This window comes from Pollicipes pollicipes, unplaced genomic scaffold (genome assembly GCF_011947565.3).
Source record: "Pollicipes pollicipes isolate AB1234 unplaced genomic scaffold, Ppol_2.1 Scaffold_7262;HRSCAF=8765_pilon_pilon_pilon, whole genome shotgun sequence".
In the NCBI taxonomy this organism is placed as follows: domain Eukaryota; kingdom Metazoa; phylum Arthropoda; class Thecostraca; order Pollicipedomorpha; family Pollicipedidae; genus Pollicipes; species Pollicipes pollicipes.
In genome coordinates this window covers 18,949,209-18,966,796 of record NW_023597055.1, presented here as the reverse complement: position 1 = coordinate 18,966,796, position 17,588 = coordinate 18,949,209, and the positions used below count along the sequence as shown (strand labels likewise).

The 17,588-nt window shown below is 50.7% G+C and overlaps 1 protein-coding gene across 1 annotated transcript in view; it reads right to left on the bottom strand.

The window, feature by feature from the left end:
- The window catches only part of LOC119113860 (vitamin D3 receptor), a 117,506-nt gene that overhangs the window by 4,354 nt on the left and 95,564 nt on the right, over positions 1-17,588 (bottom strand). Inside the window, exons 5-6 of the mRNA XM_037238091.1 lie at positions 5,676-5,751; positions 3,860-4,026 (exon numbers count right to left, since the gene is read on the bottom strand). Of these exons, the coding sequence (XP_037093986.1) occupies positions 3,860-4,026; positions 5,676-5,751 (243 nt within the window). The remainder of the gene's footprint in view (positions 1-3,859; positions 4,027-5,675; positions 5,752-17,588) is intronic.

Genomic DNA, 17,588 nt, shown 5'->3' with positions numbered 1-17,588 from the left:
TGGTGCGCAGCAAAACGGTAAAGGAACATAAGAGGATGTAAGGAGGAAATAGGACCAGCATCGCAACCATTCCATGCGTAGGCGACTTTAGACTTTTAGGATGGCATCTGGAAAAGCACACACCGTTGCAATGAGTTCAAGTCTTTGAGAATAGTCAGTCTGTTCTGGTGGACATCTATTGGTTTCAGCCCGGCACCCGTTTCGTTCTGCATAACAGCGCTCAATGGCAACAGCGCACGGCTAGCAACAGCGCACGGTTAGCAACAGCGTACGGTTAGCAACGATGCGCGGTTGGCAACCGTGTATGGTCGGCAACAGCGTACGGTTGGCATCAGTGCACGACAAGCCTGCAACAGATCGGGTTGGGCCAGTCCCGCCAGCCGTGGCGAAGTTTGGTGGGCAGACGTCAGCCGCGCTGCATTCCCTACTCCCCTGCAACGGATAGATGGCAGGAGTGACACTCAGCGTGCTCCTCTTAGCAATATTTCATGCTTTGCTTTGGAACTACTGGCCGGAACCCCGTGGGAAATTGAGCAACTTCTGCAGCTTGTGTCTACATTGACCAACCAGTCCTCGAGTTTCATTTGTAGCGAGCTCGTTAAACCAGCTTCTACCAAGCTCTCGGCCGCTGAACTTCCGTACTCCAAGCCACGTCGCCTGGCAACGCCGATATGCAATGAAAATGAGGCCATCTGTCTCCAACGTCGTCTGCGTAACGCACCAATCACGACTAATGGACTTCTGATACAGTTTGGCGTGGCCACCCGTCTTTATAACGCCAATAAAGAACTTTGCTCCTGTCTTTCTTTTTGGTATTATGAGTTCGCTCGAACTCACCGGTCTTAAATATGTTATGGGGCGCTGGTTAAACGAAACGATCACGCGAGCGTTGTCATATGGCATAGAAGAGCCCAAAACATACTTCAATGACCACGGGAGTATATTGTGACTTTTCCCATAATCTGCCACCACGGGAGCAGCCAAGGGAGCCCGGAATCGCCCTTCTTAGATCCGCATTTTCCTTTTCCATCATAGACGGCCCCTGGCAGAAAGTTAGAAATCGGCGTGGTGCCCTCTCTCCGCCCCTCAGCCGCCCCGCCGTAAAAACCCTGTCCGCGCCCCTGTGCGTCGCCCCATCCCCAAGTCTGCCCGACACTTGCATGCTTTTCTAATTCGCTGCTAAGCCCGCACACTGCCGACGCCGCGAGTCTAATGCACCCGGCTTCCGGTCGCCGACTCTGGAGCACACGCGACCGGCTGACACGTGCCCGGCCCGCCGTCGGCCCGGCCGGACTTACGTCACAGCGTGACGTCACGGCCGCACGAGGGTCGAGGCCCGTCGCAGCGAGCAAGACCACGCGGCCCAGCTGACGTCGGCACCAACACGACGGCGCTGGCTGTCGGCGGCGAACACGACCAGGCTGAGAGGCAACGACCAGACCGCGAGGGGACACCAAGACCAGACTGCGAGGCGACACCATGCCCAGACTGCGAGGTGACACCAAGTCCAGACTGCGAGGCGACACCGCGGCCAGACTGCGAGGTGACACCACGGCCAGACTGTGAGGCGACACCATGTCCAGACTGCGAGGCAACACCATGTCCAGACTGCGAGGTGACACCAAGTCCAGACTGCGAGGCGACACCATGTCCAGACTGCGAGGTGACATCAAGTCCAGACTGCGAAGCGACACCATGTCCAGACTGCGAGGTGACACCAAGTCCAGACTGCGAGGCGACACCATGTCCAGACTGCGAGGCGACACCATGTCCAGACTGCGAGGTGACACCATGTCCAGACTGCGAGGCGACACCATGTTCAGACTTTGAGGTGACACCATGTCCAGACTGCGAGGCGACACCATGGCCAGACTGCGAGGCGACACCATATCGCTTCCCCGCCAGCCTGACCAGACGTCCCCACAGACTGGACCGGACGCCCGGTCCGCCGCGGCGCCGCTCCAGTCTACTCCAGACTCCTCCAGACTGCAGACTTCCGTTCTGTCCGCCACCCGGTCCCGCGTTAAGCCCAACGGCGCGCCGATAGTCGGCCGCTGAGCTGAAAAGCCGGCCGCTGGCCTTGCCAGGCTCGCTCACGCCGGCCCTGAACGCTGGACCTGGTGGTGGCGCGCTGACGCCGCGCCGCAGCTCCAGAGCCGGCGAAGTATGTGCCGGTCGCGCGCGCGAACCGCGCCGCGCCCGCAGCGTGAGCGATGCTGGTGACGGTGGCGCGGGGTGGGACAGGGCGGCGCTATGTCGAGGGTTTGGGATGAGAGCTTGGGATGTCTTGATGCTACACGCTGTTCTCGGGGTAGTCGGAAACACGAACAGATGTGCTATTTGCAGGACATGCTCTAACCTCATTGCACAGCAACCCCACTGCGAAGTGAAACTCTTCCATCAGGGAGGTACTTAACGAAACGCGCTCGCGCTACACCTGACCTGCGTAATCCTGCCAGGCCGAGCCGGCAAGCCGGATGTTGCCGGGCGACTGCAATCACACGCATCCAGCCTTGGACTCAGAGCTCGGACCGAGAATTCAGAGGCTGAGCCTATCGATATCTGTCGGTGGTGGCCGAGCTTATCGGTAGCCGTTGACGACCTGAGGAGCCTGCGGCTTTCTTCACGTCCAGTAGAAAATCAATCAGCCCCGCGCTGGATCACTGACTGGCGCTTGACGACGAGACGCATTGCCATCAGAAACGGTCGTGTTGCTCGTGGTGGATGGATAACTGCTACTTCCGGTAGGACGAATTGGCACCAGCTTGGTGGAGGTGACAAGGAGGGAGGTGAGTAAGGAGGTCGGAGGTAGACGAGGAGGCAGCTGCAAATGGATATGCTGACTACTGCGCCTGCACATCTCAAGGTCTGACTGTTCAGACGTTGTACATTATGTCACATTTTGACTAGTTCCAGGCATTAATGGGCGTAATTCGGGCTCGAAACGACTATATCCGTTTGTTCGGGCACCCGGTCTTCGACCCTCCGGTCGGGTCCTTCCCTGAATGGCGGCCCTCCGGTTATGTCCTCCCCTGAACGGCCGGGCAGCGGTCAGTGTCGCCGCTCCACATCGCCTGATGGGTCCACGCGAAGAGCGCACGGAAAGGTCCTACGACATCGCCTCACGCCAGTGCCGAACAAAGGCGACATTCTGCTTCTGCTTACTGACTTCTGACATTCTGCTTGCTCCGCGTTAGGCTGGCGCTGGTGCTGGCCTAGCGTTATTGCCGGCTGGCCTCACATTTTTTTGTGTTTTTGCTTTGTTGGCGGTGTTTTAGAAACTCGCGGTGTTAAGCCATCCTTTTAGCAATAAGCTTAGAGGTGGGATTTATCGAAAGATGAAAAAACATACCTGTGGTGGCAGAGAGTTTAATATGAGTCCCAACACTGGTGACGGAGGAGGATCATACAGCTCACCGCCTGCTTCAGAATATGTGTGGCTGCACACGTAGCGAGTCTCCTCATAATTGTAAGACGGCGCAAAAGACCTAAAGTGAGTGGTCCACCGTGAGCGCAACTGATGTCGTCATGGGAACGACCTTCTATTTACCAAGGTTGGTAATTAACGTGATCTCAGAAATTGTATCGAGCAGATAACCACGCTGTCAGCCCAAAGCGTGCGGGCACAAAATGCTCGACATTTCCAGCATAAAAACGTTTTTCTTCGTTACTCAGCCATGCAAGCCAGCTCATGCCATGCATGGAGGTACGGCAGCAATGCCACCCAGAGACGTACGGATCAATGACAATGGCTTTCAGCCGCTACCTTACTACGTCTCGACTCTTTCACTCCAGCGCATCACCACTTTTTCTCCAAAGCCAAAAACGCATACACAAACAGCGGCCCACGCGTACTCACGACTCGTAAAACTTCTTGACCAGCATGTCGATCTCCTTGACCTCCTGCTCGGAGAGGAAGAGGTGGCGGCTCTTCCTGTGCGCCTCCATCGGGGACGGCGGCTTGGGACATTCAGCCCGCCGGCCGTCCGCCTCCTCCAGCCGCTGGCGCTTCCTCTCCTTCCGCAGCTGCAACCGGTCAGATGGCGATATGGAACGAGGAGCGCCGTCGTTACGCTCGCTAGCTTCTGCCACGCGCGCGCGCATGCGCAGATACCAAGACAAGGGGCAGACAGGGATTTTTTCGCAGGGGTCTGTACTTAGTGGAAACTCATCACGCCGATTTTCGTCTTTCTCTCAGAAGTCACCTATGGTACTAAACGCAAAGAATTTTACCCAAGACGGGACAGGGGTGCCCCCTCCCCTGGCTGCGCCTGTGTGCACAGGCCATGCTAGCTTATGACGGCCAATTTTCCACTGACGTTTGATAATCTGTTGGTTCTTTTTTATCCATACAAGGCAGCCCTAAAAGCTACTCCGCATGCAGGATACCCACGGACTTTCCCTGAGGGCGTTGGCGTAGCCACACCTTACATGCAACGGGGGTCCATTTCCGCTTTGGTGCCATTTCACATGGCCAAAACACAAAAATAGTCAATTTGCTGGGTTACAACACGATTGCTGGGGTACGAACCCTACCCCAACCCCAGCGACGGTTACACGCATGTCTGGGGCGGGGAGCGGGGGAGGGGGGGGGGAGGGTAGAAGGTGATCGGGGGATCAAAACTGGTTATCCTGAGGAGTCAAAGCGCTGCTTTGGTACCAAGCGGTGGGGACCCCCCCCCCCCCCCTCTCACGACGACGTCCCTGCCCTCACAACGCGGCGTTTGAATCTTAGCCGCAGCCCTGGATCGGCTATGCAACGTATTTTGGATTTGGTAAGAAAAGATGAGATTGGCCTTGAGTCCGGACACCCGTTGGGCCAGGATGTAATTGTCCACCGTCATAAGTAGCGAATGTAATCCAAAAACTTTGGAACTCAGTGCTCTGGAGATCTTGAAAGCCATGGATTGCTACAGCTTTTCGTGCATCACATTTTAAGGATCTAATCTATCCCCATGCACCAATGTAAACCAAACCCGCCCGTCAATTTACGCTGTGTAAACCTGACAAATAATGTCCCCTCGAACATAAAAAGTATTGCCCGCAACAGTATCTGTCGATTCGCCGCATTGCATCCCACTTCAGTATGCTCGAAAAGGGAAATTTTAGTTGACAGTACTACTCCCACTTCTCAGCATGACGCTCCAGTCATGAAACCGATGTCACCCGTTTTGACTGAGATAACTGTTAATCTTGTTCAGTGTAATCTGTAAGTTTTCAGACCCGGTTCAGTCAATCCCAATTATCTCATGGGTTTATCCCTGATTCACGAATTGATTAAGTCAGTGACGACCCCTATCTCGCGGCATGAGGTGCCACGTTGCGTCTCACGGACCACGGGGAAAACGTAGAGAAAATGTAGAAAATCGATGTTCTACGCGACGCCATTTTAGCCGTAAGGCGTCAGACGCCGTGTCCGGAGGATATGCATCAGTGGATCTGAAGCTGTGGACCTGAAGCCGTGGTTTTGAAGCTGTGGACTTGGAACTGTGGATCTGGAGCCGTGGGTCTGAAGCTGTATATCTGAAGCTTAGATCTGAAGCTATGTATCTGAAATTGTGGGTCTCCTTACGTTTCTAAGGAAAGAAAGAACCTCCAGCCCGCATCTCCGACGCCATGTCCGATGCCATAAAGACGATGATATTGCAACTAGAACAAATTGTTGCTGCACCTACCTTATCCTGGTGCTGCCTCTCTTCTTCTGACATCACCCACTTCTTCTCCATGCCGATTTTGACGCATTTTTGAAACCTGCAATGCAAGGGAAAGCCAAGGTCACGGACCCACCATCAGGCTGTCGCTGCCGGCTTAATACCACGCCGTCTATCCAATGCCAAACAGTGATGTCCCTGACACCCAAAGCTGGTTCCTAATTTCCACTGACTCTTTGCAAAACAAGAGCCACCGGTCCACGTTCTTAGATCCCATTGTCCTTCTACAATCACCATGCCCGGGATCCTGGTTTCCATTGGTTCACTCACAAAACGTCCTTTTCTGGTTCCTGGCTGTCATCGCTTTACTCGCAAACGCCAGACCTTGTCACTGATTGATATCTATCCTCACTGAGCACATGTTGTTGTGTCATGTGTCAGTTTTGAAAACAACGGGTATCTTACCGTATTCAGCAAATAGTGCGAATTAGGGCTTTTGCGATGGGCAACTGTTCGCGTCATTTACATAGTCATTTATATGAAAGCATCATATGCAATTATATATATATATAATTATGCATTATGCATATGCATCATAATATATATGCATACATACATATATGTATATATATATATATATATATATATATATATATATATATATATATATATATGTATATGTGTGCGTGCGTGCGTGCGTGCGTGCGTGCGTGCGTGCGTGCGTGCGTGCGTGCGTGCGTGCGTGCGTGCGTGCGTGCGTGCGTGCGTGCGTGCGTGCGTGCGTGCGTGCGTGCGTGCGTGCGTGCGTGCGTGTGTGTGTGTGTGTGTGTGTGTGTGTGTGTGTGTGTGTGTGTGTGTGTGTGTGTGTGCATTGTAAACGATAAGCACTCTTGATCAAATTTCAATTCGAATTACAATAACAAATATAAACCTCACTGACTGACAGCAACAACTAAGTGTGTGTGGTAGCACCCGAGGTTTTCGCTCAGCAGGTGTGAATGCAGCCCAGTTGAGAAATATATACCGACAGTTGAAATATGAACGTCTGTTTCTGGATTTCATTCACGTAGATCAAACGACGGCGACATTTCTCCAGAATGAACAGCTTCAGCACGCGTCCAACATAGCTAAGTGGGTGAAGCGGCCAGATCGTGAACGAAAATGCGGACTGCCTTCGCTGCAAAGGGCTTGGGTTCATTTGCGGTGGCACTAAAACGCAGGCATGCTCCAAAACTTGCTCAAAAATCCATTCGATCTCCTTTCGGGGCCCTGTCCACCATAAAAGCACCACTCGAAGCGGCATTGCACGTTGCACCGACTCATGGAGTCCCTTTGCATGCAGAACACAACGTTAATGTACCCGAAGAGCCAGATTTCCAGAAAAGGGAACTTGACTAATGAAGTTATGATAATGAAAGACTAATGTATATGTATGTATATATGTATGAAGTTATGAAATGACTTGACTAATGAAGAAGATAATGCATTGCGTGACAAGCCACAACAATAGTTACCATCAGTATATGGGGAGAAAATGTTTTTTCCCGTTCCTTTTCGTGTAAAACCACAAGGTTTATATTGCTTTGTCCATCAGTGGGCCGGCAGCCTCACCGGTCTTTCCGACCCCTACTTTCGGCAACCCCGAGCCCGTTCGTGACTGACCCCGTTTTTCACGACCCAATTCGTGGCAGTTCACAAAGTATATCCCCACGATACCTCAGCCGGTAGTCGAAATGAGCAGCATTTAGCGTCGGAAATCCTCCTTCAAAGAATGCGTGACTGTGACGTGTGGTGATCTTTTATTTTTCACGATCGTATTCATCATGATCAAGGGAGCTGGCTGTCTTCGTTACGGAGAATACTGCGCCTTTTGCATTGAGAAACTACGATAAGGTGTCTACCATGCACTTGAGGTCTTTGCCACGCACCAGGCTGCTAAAACTTTATGAAACCGCCCGCTTCTCACCCTGACAGGAGGGGTGGGGACCATGGGAATCGATCCTGGGTCGTCTTGCTTCCCGGACGCACAGCGCAAAGGGAGATCCCATCTTTTTAACACTTTACACTTATTGTCGAATCAGACGCACACGATCTGATCAGCAATACCATTTTTCTCGAAATCGTTCTGAATAGCTCCGAACTGAAGTTTCTAACTCTGCGAGAAAAATTTCATTGAACTCTATGTTCACCACTTTGAACACAATACATTTCATTTGCCTTGCTTGTTCCATGATGTTGTCAAAATGTTTGCGTAATAAATGCTATGAAAGATCAAAACGCTCCTTTTACACCAAAAAACATGCAAACATGAAGCTATTATCCCGCGACTTCAACGTAGCGCCATACTACGGCCTTGGTGTCCCACCTAGACGGCGTTTACCAAAGGGATTTTTTCGAGGCAGACTTTGACTTTGGGAATGGGAATATCACATAATCCATGTGACGCCCAGGTTCAAACTTCAACCATCCAATTTCTCGGTAACAGGCCCCTGTTCGCTGTACCAGTCACAAGCTTTTTAATTCACACCAAAAGAGGTGCGCACGGTGGCTGTCATGGCAGCGGTGGTTGCGACTGCAGGGAAGAAGGGTAGTGTTGTCACAAAGCGCCACACGGCATAAGTCAGCCTAGAAACGTATGCAAATTGATATCCTAATTGTCTTGACGGTGCTGCAGGGGCAGTGCCCAGTGCTTTTATTAGACGTGACTAGTCCTGAGGTTTCACTAATGTATGCTTTTGAAACAAACTCCAAAGGTGGGACACCCCCTTTAATATACATGCAGCCTTGAAACGCTCTGGCTTTTGGCATGCTAGTTCTGTGCGCATTTCCATTGATCAGCGTTATTTCAGTACAGTATCTCAACGAACCCTTACGTCCGTTATAAGGCGTAATTCCTGCCTTGAACATACGGACCCAATTTGAGGGTCCGTAAGGTTTTCCACACTGCCTTTTTATGATCTTAACGGTTTTCTCTCTAAATTCACAACTCACCACGCACCGGTGCCATGATAATTTACGCAGAACGTCTTTGTTCGCCAAACACAAAGTAAAAGCATATAAGCCAACCAATCATGTTACGACGATGCAGAATTTTGCAATGGTGGGCAAAAATGAAAAAAAAACAAACATATTTGGCATGGTGCATACGCAAGGCATTTTTTCAAACGGTGCACGATCTGCTTATTCGCACGTGTGCTCTGTGATTATTTATTGTCGACATTCATTTGCATGCATGTTTAAACACCCCAATTTTGATAAGGGGGTAAGCTCTCTGATAACCCCATCCCTTTGAATGCGAGCCTGATCTCATGGATTATACCCTGGAAGTCACACCCAAGTTCCGGGGTCTGTGAAGAGTGCGCAGTGTGAGCGAACAATGGCTCCTCACAAAAATTCCAGGCATGATGGTGGATCCTGCTAGTTCCTTTGACGCAAAACTGTGTCGGCGCTTGGTTCTTGGTGGATTCATGAGCATAATGCCAAGCTGAATCGTGGTGCTTGATGGGTCTGTGGTCAGACGCGGGAATCTTGTTTCTTGCGGGATCCCTTGCCGTAGCTTGCCGTCAACTTTTCATTTTTGTTGGATTCCCGTGTATATTCCAGACTGGCTCTTGGTTTCTATTGGACTTCTCGGCTCTGTGTCGGACTACATCTTGGTTCCAGCTGGTTTTCTTAGTTTTATTCCGTGCTGGATCCTGGTTCTTATTGGATCCGTGGCTTGATTCCACGCTGATTTCTTGGTCATTCCTGGCATCAGAACCAGGAACGCTCTGTAACGATGGCATGGCGTCTGGCAGTTCCCTTGTTGATGCCTGCCCCCTCGCCCAGTCTGCCCCCCCCCCCTTTCTATCTGCCCTCCTCCCCCTACCTGCCCCTCTCCCCGGCAGCCCCTCTGCCCCTCCCTCCACACTTCGGACGCCCCGCTGTGAGTGACTGACCGTTGCAGCGTGCAACGCCCACCCGATTCCCCCACTTCGACCACTAGCACCTGCTCCCCCTCCCCCCCCCCCCCCCGCCTCTCTACGCGACTGAGGCGTGCCTGTTTCACGGACATTGACCGGCCCGTCCGACGTAGGCGACCGAGGGTCGAACGGCCCTGCGCGACACAGCGGCCGCGCAGGTCGAGCAGCCCTGCAATCGAGGCTATCGAGAGTGCATCAGTCGCACTCTATCTGTGCGTGACGTGCGCACGCGCCGCCGGAAGGACGCGAGGTCCAATAAAGTTCAGTGAACTTGCGCGGAGAATGCGAAATCGGGCCACCATTCAACACGTGCAGGGGCGCACCATTCGTTCGCGTTTCGCCCCCCGCGAGTAGGCCTGCTATTGGCTGGGTCGATGTCTGCGCAGCGCTTGAGGTCAGAGGTCAGCGACGCCGAGCAGAAGTCATCGCAGAGCTGTCGAGAGAGAGCCGTGCCATGCCGGAAGTGGGCGGACGAGCACCTGGCTCGCGGCTGATAGCGCAGCGACACGGACACGTGTCCGACGAAGCCGGACGAATCAGTGAATCACCATGGTGATGGTGGTCATGATCACTTCACCATGGCTCTGATGATGGGCTGAGGAGAACCGTCGTTGAGGGCAGGTTTGTCTGGTACATCGGATAAAACTGTGCCCGCTGACAGTTCTGTGTTCGTCCGTTTTCCATTACGCCATGTACTGCCGGGAGGAGAGCGCGGGAGATTCGTCCCAGGTTACTGGTGACGAGACGTCTCTGGAAAATGAATGACAGACAGCAAATTCGACGCCTATAAGCATGCATTTAACCTAACCTCATCCGCCTCATTTCTGAGATATTCATTCGCGAAGCCTGACCACAAAACGGGACCAGCGCAGAATTAAGCTCGCATCAACCATAAATATACACAGCGATCACGGCACGGGGATGAACCTGTGTGGTGGGTAGAGCGGACCCGCGCCATAAACGACGCAGAGACAGCTTTATTCCGGATATCCCACACCCGGACAGCCACAGAAATGTCAGTAGTGGCATCCCCCCCCCCCCCCCCCCCCCGCCTCCTCCGATTATTTACACCACAATCCGCAATTGGACAGACATGTCCCCAGTGACCCATTCTGAACACGGAGTCAGCCATGTCCAGGATTAGCAGCCTGTCACGGAAGGCCCATATGTGGCGCAAGCATACCACGGCCAGAAACTTGTCTGTATCCTGGGTGTCCATGCTGTCAAGCACGCCAGAATTCGTGTTCGCTGTCGGCGCACGGTGGCTCTCACTATCTACGCCGGGTGTCGAGTCTGCACTTTATTGCAGACACACTGGCGGTGCCACTACGAGTTGTTGCGGCGAAACGTGACCAAGCGATCATTTGAGAAAAAATTAGCTTTGCACCATAGGCAATGGTGTGGTGCAGTACAGAGCGATGTCAAGACGTAAAGAAAAGATGCCTGACGTAAAAATGTAGAAGCGAAGGTGTTTGAGGTACAAATGTAGTTGATGTTGAACCTGATGTAATGTGTAGTATTACAAGAGATTCGCGAGTGCCTCATTGTGCCACCATGAAAAAGTAAAGTGTCGTCGAAAGCAGCTTGTTGTTACTTTTGTCACCAAATGACTCGATTTTTTCTATTATTGTCCAAACCAGCCCGGCGCTACAATTTAGAGCCCCCCGTCCCCCCCCCCCCCCAGTTCCGAAGAAAGCATTCGTGATCCTACGCGACAACAGTTGTCATCGTTTACGCGACCTATTATTGTGCCGAACAACTACCACCACTGGAACATTCACTATCTTTCGTGCGCTCAAACCGTCACGAAATCTTCAGAGTCATGTTGCAAAAGACGGCGTCTGCGCGATTAATCAAGCAAGGAAATAAACATAAAATTTGCCGATAAGTTAAAGCAAATCCATCAGATCTACCGAATTCTAATTGAACATGTCACGCCTTTCCTACTGTTGCAGTGTTCAGCTTCTTCCTCAGTGATAGCATCACTGGTTTCATGACCACCAACCAGCACATGGAGCATGGTCGGCTCGGAGGCATCAATCGTAGACCGTTTAAGAGAACGTGAGCGTCGATCGACCGGCAGAAACCAAGGCCAGGCACTGCTATCGGGGGAACCGCGGGTGAGCTACGGGTGTGACCTACGGGTGACCTACGGGTGACCTACGGGTGACCTACGGGCGGCCTACTGCTACCGGGAGACCTACGGGTGTGAAGACGTGGCCAGCTGTCTACGGCTCAGGTGGAGAATATGGTGCGTGCAGTAGCGCCGAAGTGTCTCAAGAAAGTGGAGAATATTGTGCGTGTAATAGCGCCGGGGCACCTCAAGAAAGGATCACTGGCTGTGGGCACCCGCGGCCGGAAATCCCAAATGAACGGAAATCAACGAGGATGGAAACATGGGAAATACGGATTTGAAAGTATAGGGGAGGTTGGATCCGATCTGAATTAAATAAATTAACATAAGACGCACGGTCCACACAGATAACTTGGATTCGTTCTAGCGCAGGACGATCTGTATTTTGTAAATCCGCGCTGTCAGTCTTGATATGGGGCTGGTGGAAACCAATTGTTCTCATGACGCGCGACACAGAGAGGCCGGGTAGGGAAAGAGTGGCGAAACTGGGGCGACGGCTGGCGGAATAAAATCAGAGCGACTTGCTTGTGAGACCATGAGGCCAAAGGTTGGCTTCTAAACAGGCTGTAATGGTATGTTCATACTCGCTGTCTTATGCGCGTCCTACGTGCGTCAAAAGCCGGTGACGTCATGAAGAAAAAACGGACACATCAGACTGTACATACTCAAAGGTGCTCAAGTCGGGATCCAAGACGGCTTATACACCAAACTGTAAGTTTTACCTTATGTCCAAACGGTTGCTCAAATCATCTCAAACACTCAGACGTATAAGAAAGCAGCAGTTAATAATTGTAGATTTCGTTTGCGGCAATCACAGCCATAGAAACGGATGACGCATTCAGCAGAAGCATGACATAAGAATATGCGCTGTTAGTGTTCTGGGATTTTGTATCCACGTTCGACACGCTTACAAAATCTGTGTGTATAGAGCATAAGTCTTATGTAGCAAAACCCTTTACAACACGCATCACAAAAACGCGCACACTGTGGATGAAATGAATTGTAAAGATCCCTACAATGGCTTACCACAGCACGACAGCACGTTTTGGATAACAATATACCAATGAAGGCGCGAACAAGCGACACCACTCCATAAAAACGAGGCATAAATACTCGTGTGGTTGGCTTTTACTCAAAGAATCTTCGGTATTTTGCGGTGGTTCAGTCAAGCGAAACCTTGGGAGGCATGACAGCGATTCTTCTCGTCTAGCGGCAACGGCTCACCTGACCCCACGAGAGGAAAACGATGAAATTTTCGGTTCGAGTCCTGCACATTGCGCCGCCCATATGTCCCCAGCGCCATCGCGACAGCTCGAGAAAGGTGCGACAGCCGCTCCCCTCCCCTGTCCTCCTCAGGCAGGTGCCGTGGCATTCACTCGCGAGCTGCCAAGCCCACAACGATTTTAGTCGCGTGGTTCTCGCTCATTTTTGAGAACAGATGACGAGAGCGAATGGAATACGTGTTATCTGAACTGTGGGTTAATGGAACCGACTTCCACGTATCCAACGACCGCTCATGAACTCAGCAGCCCGCAGCCTTAGTCTGATTGGACTCCACAGCCATACGCCTTCTTAAAGAGGTCTCGGGCTACAGCAATATGACCGTTCTTATACTACTGCAAAGTGCTGGGATGACTTACACCAGGCATAGTGATTTCGACTGAAAGGCGCAGGCTTCATGATCAGTGATAGTTCATTTCAGGCAAACCTACTACTCTCGCACTCCCGCACGGCTCCTTAAAGAGCTGTGCGCCAGACGAGTCTTAGATGAGAGTTGAGCATAGTATAAAATAGCATAACATAACCATAGGGCCAGCATAGCATAGCCTCACCCATGGAAAAAACTAAAGCCAATTTACATCCACCAATTGTCCACATTATCCGTTTCCCCCAATTTGTTCGTGTTGGTCGTTACATGCACCACTGGCGCGTAGTGACAACACGCTTACCCCTCCCTTATACCCCGAAGTTCGAAATGAGATGTGTGATGTTTTTCTTTCTATATTCATAAACTTCACATCGTTTTTATTCCGCCACATTTTCTAGTTCTACAAGCTAAATCACTTTTATTCCGCCATGTTTTCCAGTCACGCAACAGTGTAATGCCGGGCTTTGCCAGAAGTCGGGCATTCATCCGCTTTGTAGGCACAGGGCGGTGACGTCAGTGGTGCCGAACTTCAATACGACGAGGTCGTTAACCAGGTGGCGTAATGCTGCGGGGGCGGCCGGCGCATCATCAATCTTCGCACAAGCAATGAATAAATTGTTAGTGGTAGGTGCATTTGACGAACGAACCGACGAGGTATAATTTAGTGACGAGTATGATGGTGTGGCCTGCAAGCTTATGCCGCCGACCAATTAACTGCAATATCATGAGAAATGGAATACACATACCATAATCATAGGAGTAATGGTGGCCGGAACACCTGGCTCTTTTCGCATCAATCATGAAGAAACTGCTTACCGGCAGGTGCACATGGCTAGCGAGTCAACCACGTAAATTTTAACGTCGAATATCATTACATGCTTTACAAGCGTATGCAGCCAACCATTGCAATAAAATCTGTGTGGCTATTAAAAGCGCTTACGCTGAGAACTGCTGTAGAGATGGACGGCATGGGCATCAGACTACCTCCGTACCGATCATGAAAAAAACTGTTCGGGATAAGCGCAAATCACCAGGGGCCCAAGGTGTAGAATTTAATGGGGGGGGGGGGCATAGTGATGTGCTGATTGCGAGTTGATAAACCTAGCGGCTAAAATGCATTCAGCGTTAAGAGCGAAAACGTGCAAGCGCAACTGTTGGAGTTCGGCATCGTGAACATCGGGCGACTTCTTACCAGCAACAAATAGATTGTTAATGGCAAGTGCACACATCCGCGAACCCATCAGGTGGAATTAAACAGCAAACATGATCAAGTGCTATGCGAGCTTATTTGCAGTAAGGCCGTAAAGCCGTATGCAGTAAATTCAATTGGCGTGAGCAGTAAATACGCCAACGTAAGCGCGCGGGTACTGGGGAGAGGGATGAACACCGAACTTCCTTAAAATCTAGCGTTGGTCCCATGGACGTTGACTGGAAAGAAAGACCAACATGCACATCTTGAAAAAGAAAGTGAAATGTCCAGCAAGCTGGTGCATCACCACATACGTCACGGTGAACGCCATAGGTTTGGTAAAAGTTGGATGGTGCCCCACCATTACAAAATATCTACCTTACCTAGCCACCTACGAGACAAAACTCCCCCGCATAGACCGGCGTTCATCTGCTAAAAAATCCTATAAATTAATTCATGTAGAGTTTGCTTGATAAAACTACAGAGTTGATAGAACTGCAGGCCAGATTAGAAGAATATGCAACCTCCTGCCTTCCTTAACCACGGGGTACGAGGCCTTATATGCTCGAAGTGCATTGCCATATGGCCTGCTACATAATGTTGCCACGTACATCACCGCACTCGGCTCACGGGTCACGTACAGCAGCTGCTATTAACAGTTTGTTCGTTATGGGTGCGAAGACTTACGATGATCCTGCCGCCCTCTAATGGCGACTAAGTCTCGTGCGTACGTCTTCACTGTGCACGCCATTCCATTTTAGCAGCATTTCTGCAAAGGCTCGCAAAGTACATCGTCATATTCGCCACAAATTCATACGACATCGGCTAGTTGGTCATATGCACTTATTGATAAAGGTTTTCTCATGATCTGTACGAATATTTCGATGTTCCGGTCTCTCCTCAGCATTACGTTCGGCATCCAGCGGCCAGCCGCGTGTTAAATCTCAGCACCAGTGACGTCACGTCGACGTAAAAAGAAAACGCTAGGCGTGCTTTAAGCGTGCTTGTATGTGATGGTGTAGGGTTGTCTCCGGATGTCTTGTATCCTAACCTGACACTGCACTCAGCGACATAACTCTTCCAGAGCAGGCAGTTCAGGAAGGCAACTCCTTGACTTCTCAAACTCCTCTGAAACTTCTCATGATCCATAACGGTGAAACATTGGAGAACGCTCAGCAGGCCAGGTGGGAATTGCATTGGAAAGACGCTTGGCACAGTCTCAGTCCACATCTTAGATGCGTTGGAAGCTTACACGTATGCACTGGGTCCCAGGCCCAACAGACTCCGGTGTGCACATCAACGGATGCTATATTTAGGCTGTACTATTGCGTGCGGCAGATGTGGCGTGGGATGCTATTTCTCTCAGCGCGCCGCCAACTGTCAGCGCTGAATGGCCTGCGCCTTTTAGGAGGAGACAGCTGGGAAAGTCATATCTGCGCGTGAAATCCATGAAATTTATCAAGCCGCGCAGCGTGAATTTCCGGTCGTTAACACCGCGCGGCAGGCAAGTTAAATCCGGCGTCTGCTAAGCAATTATCAAAGTTGGGAATCGGCAATGCAGTTAACGTCTGGTTGCTATGGCCGGTTAGCGAGATCATCAGCGGTTCGCGCCCAATGTTGAGGATGCACTTACAGCAAGGGATGGGGTATTAATTCGTCAGGACACCGGAGAGCAATGAAGACGAATGGGGCTCTGAATTACATCAAACGTGGCGTCCCCATTGATTCCCGGTGAGGCATCTCCTGAACGCATCGCATATGCACTTGAACCGAGGATCACATCATTGGCGCGCTTGGATATCGAAAACGGAAAATTTATCCCCGCTGCCGAAATTTGTCCCCGCTGCCGAAAGGTGCTTAAATGTGATATTACAGTTGCAAGTACCTAAACAATGTGTAGGAATACTTGACTTCTTAATTACTTAGCTCTTAATTGTTTGCCTAGCGCAATTACTCAATCCATGCTTAAACGTCGAGTATCGTGATATCTGCATATTAGTCTACTTTATTATCAGGAGCTGCGCAACGGAAAGAAAGAAGTGAGACAATGCTTGCAAACTTCTCGTAATCAAACGTTACATCCGGGCTGTGCACGTTGCACGTAAACACCTCAACACTTCTATGTTCGACCCATTTCTCGATCTGCCTTCAATCAATGGCTTGTTTTCTTTATGATGATGGTTTTAAGCACTTACAGGCTTCGACACAAAAAACATCTACCTGTGGTGTGTCGTATTTCAACTTTCAATGCATGTGCTCTCCTGTTTTCAGACAGTTCAAATGAATGTCACAAAAAAGACAAACTCATCGAGCACTAGAGGAAGCGTTCGGGGAATTTTCAGCCTTTTTCATGGCATAACCTTGTGTCTAATCCTATCAGTCGCTTGTGTCCTTTATGATGGTAATTTTAAGCACTTCCAGGCTGCGACACAAAGCACATCCGCCTGCAGTGTGTCGTATTTAAACTTTCAATGCATCTGCTTTCCTGTTTTCAGACAGTCCAAATGAATGCCACGAAAAATACAAACTCATCAAGCACTAGAGGAGGGCTTCGTGGAATTTTCAACCTTTTTCATGGCATTACCGTGTGCCTCATCCTAAATTGTCTCTAATTTTGAGGAAATCCGTTCAAAGCCCAAACTCATTTCGGGATCATTTCTGGAATCGGCTTAAAATCGCCGGTGTTTGGCTGGCATCGGCACGAGCATGCACCGGCCTCGAGCGAACACAATGCGGACAAAAACTGGATCAAACCAGTAAGATCCTGAATTGCCACCACACTCACTGCCGCTGATGCTGACATGACGCCAGTTGCCGGTTAAATGGAACAGTAGTCTTGCAGATATGGAGTAGTCCATAGTCAGCGCCGGCTTGTGCTTACCAACGAACGCTTTAACAATAGGCTGAAGCGGGCTAATGCAAAACCCGTTTGATGCAGAGCTCATTAGTGCGAAACAAAAATGATCATAAAGAGTCTGAGCGTGGCCGGTTTCCTAAGCAAGGT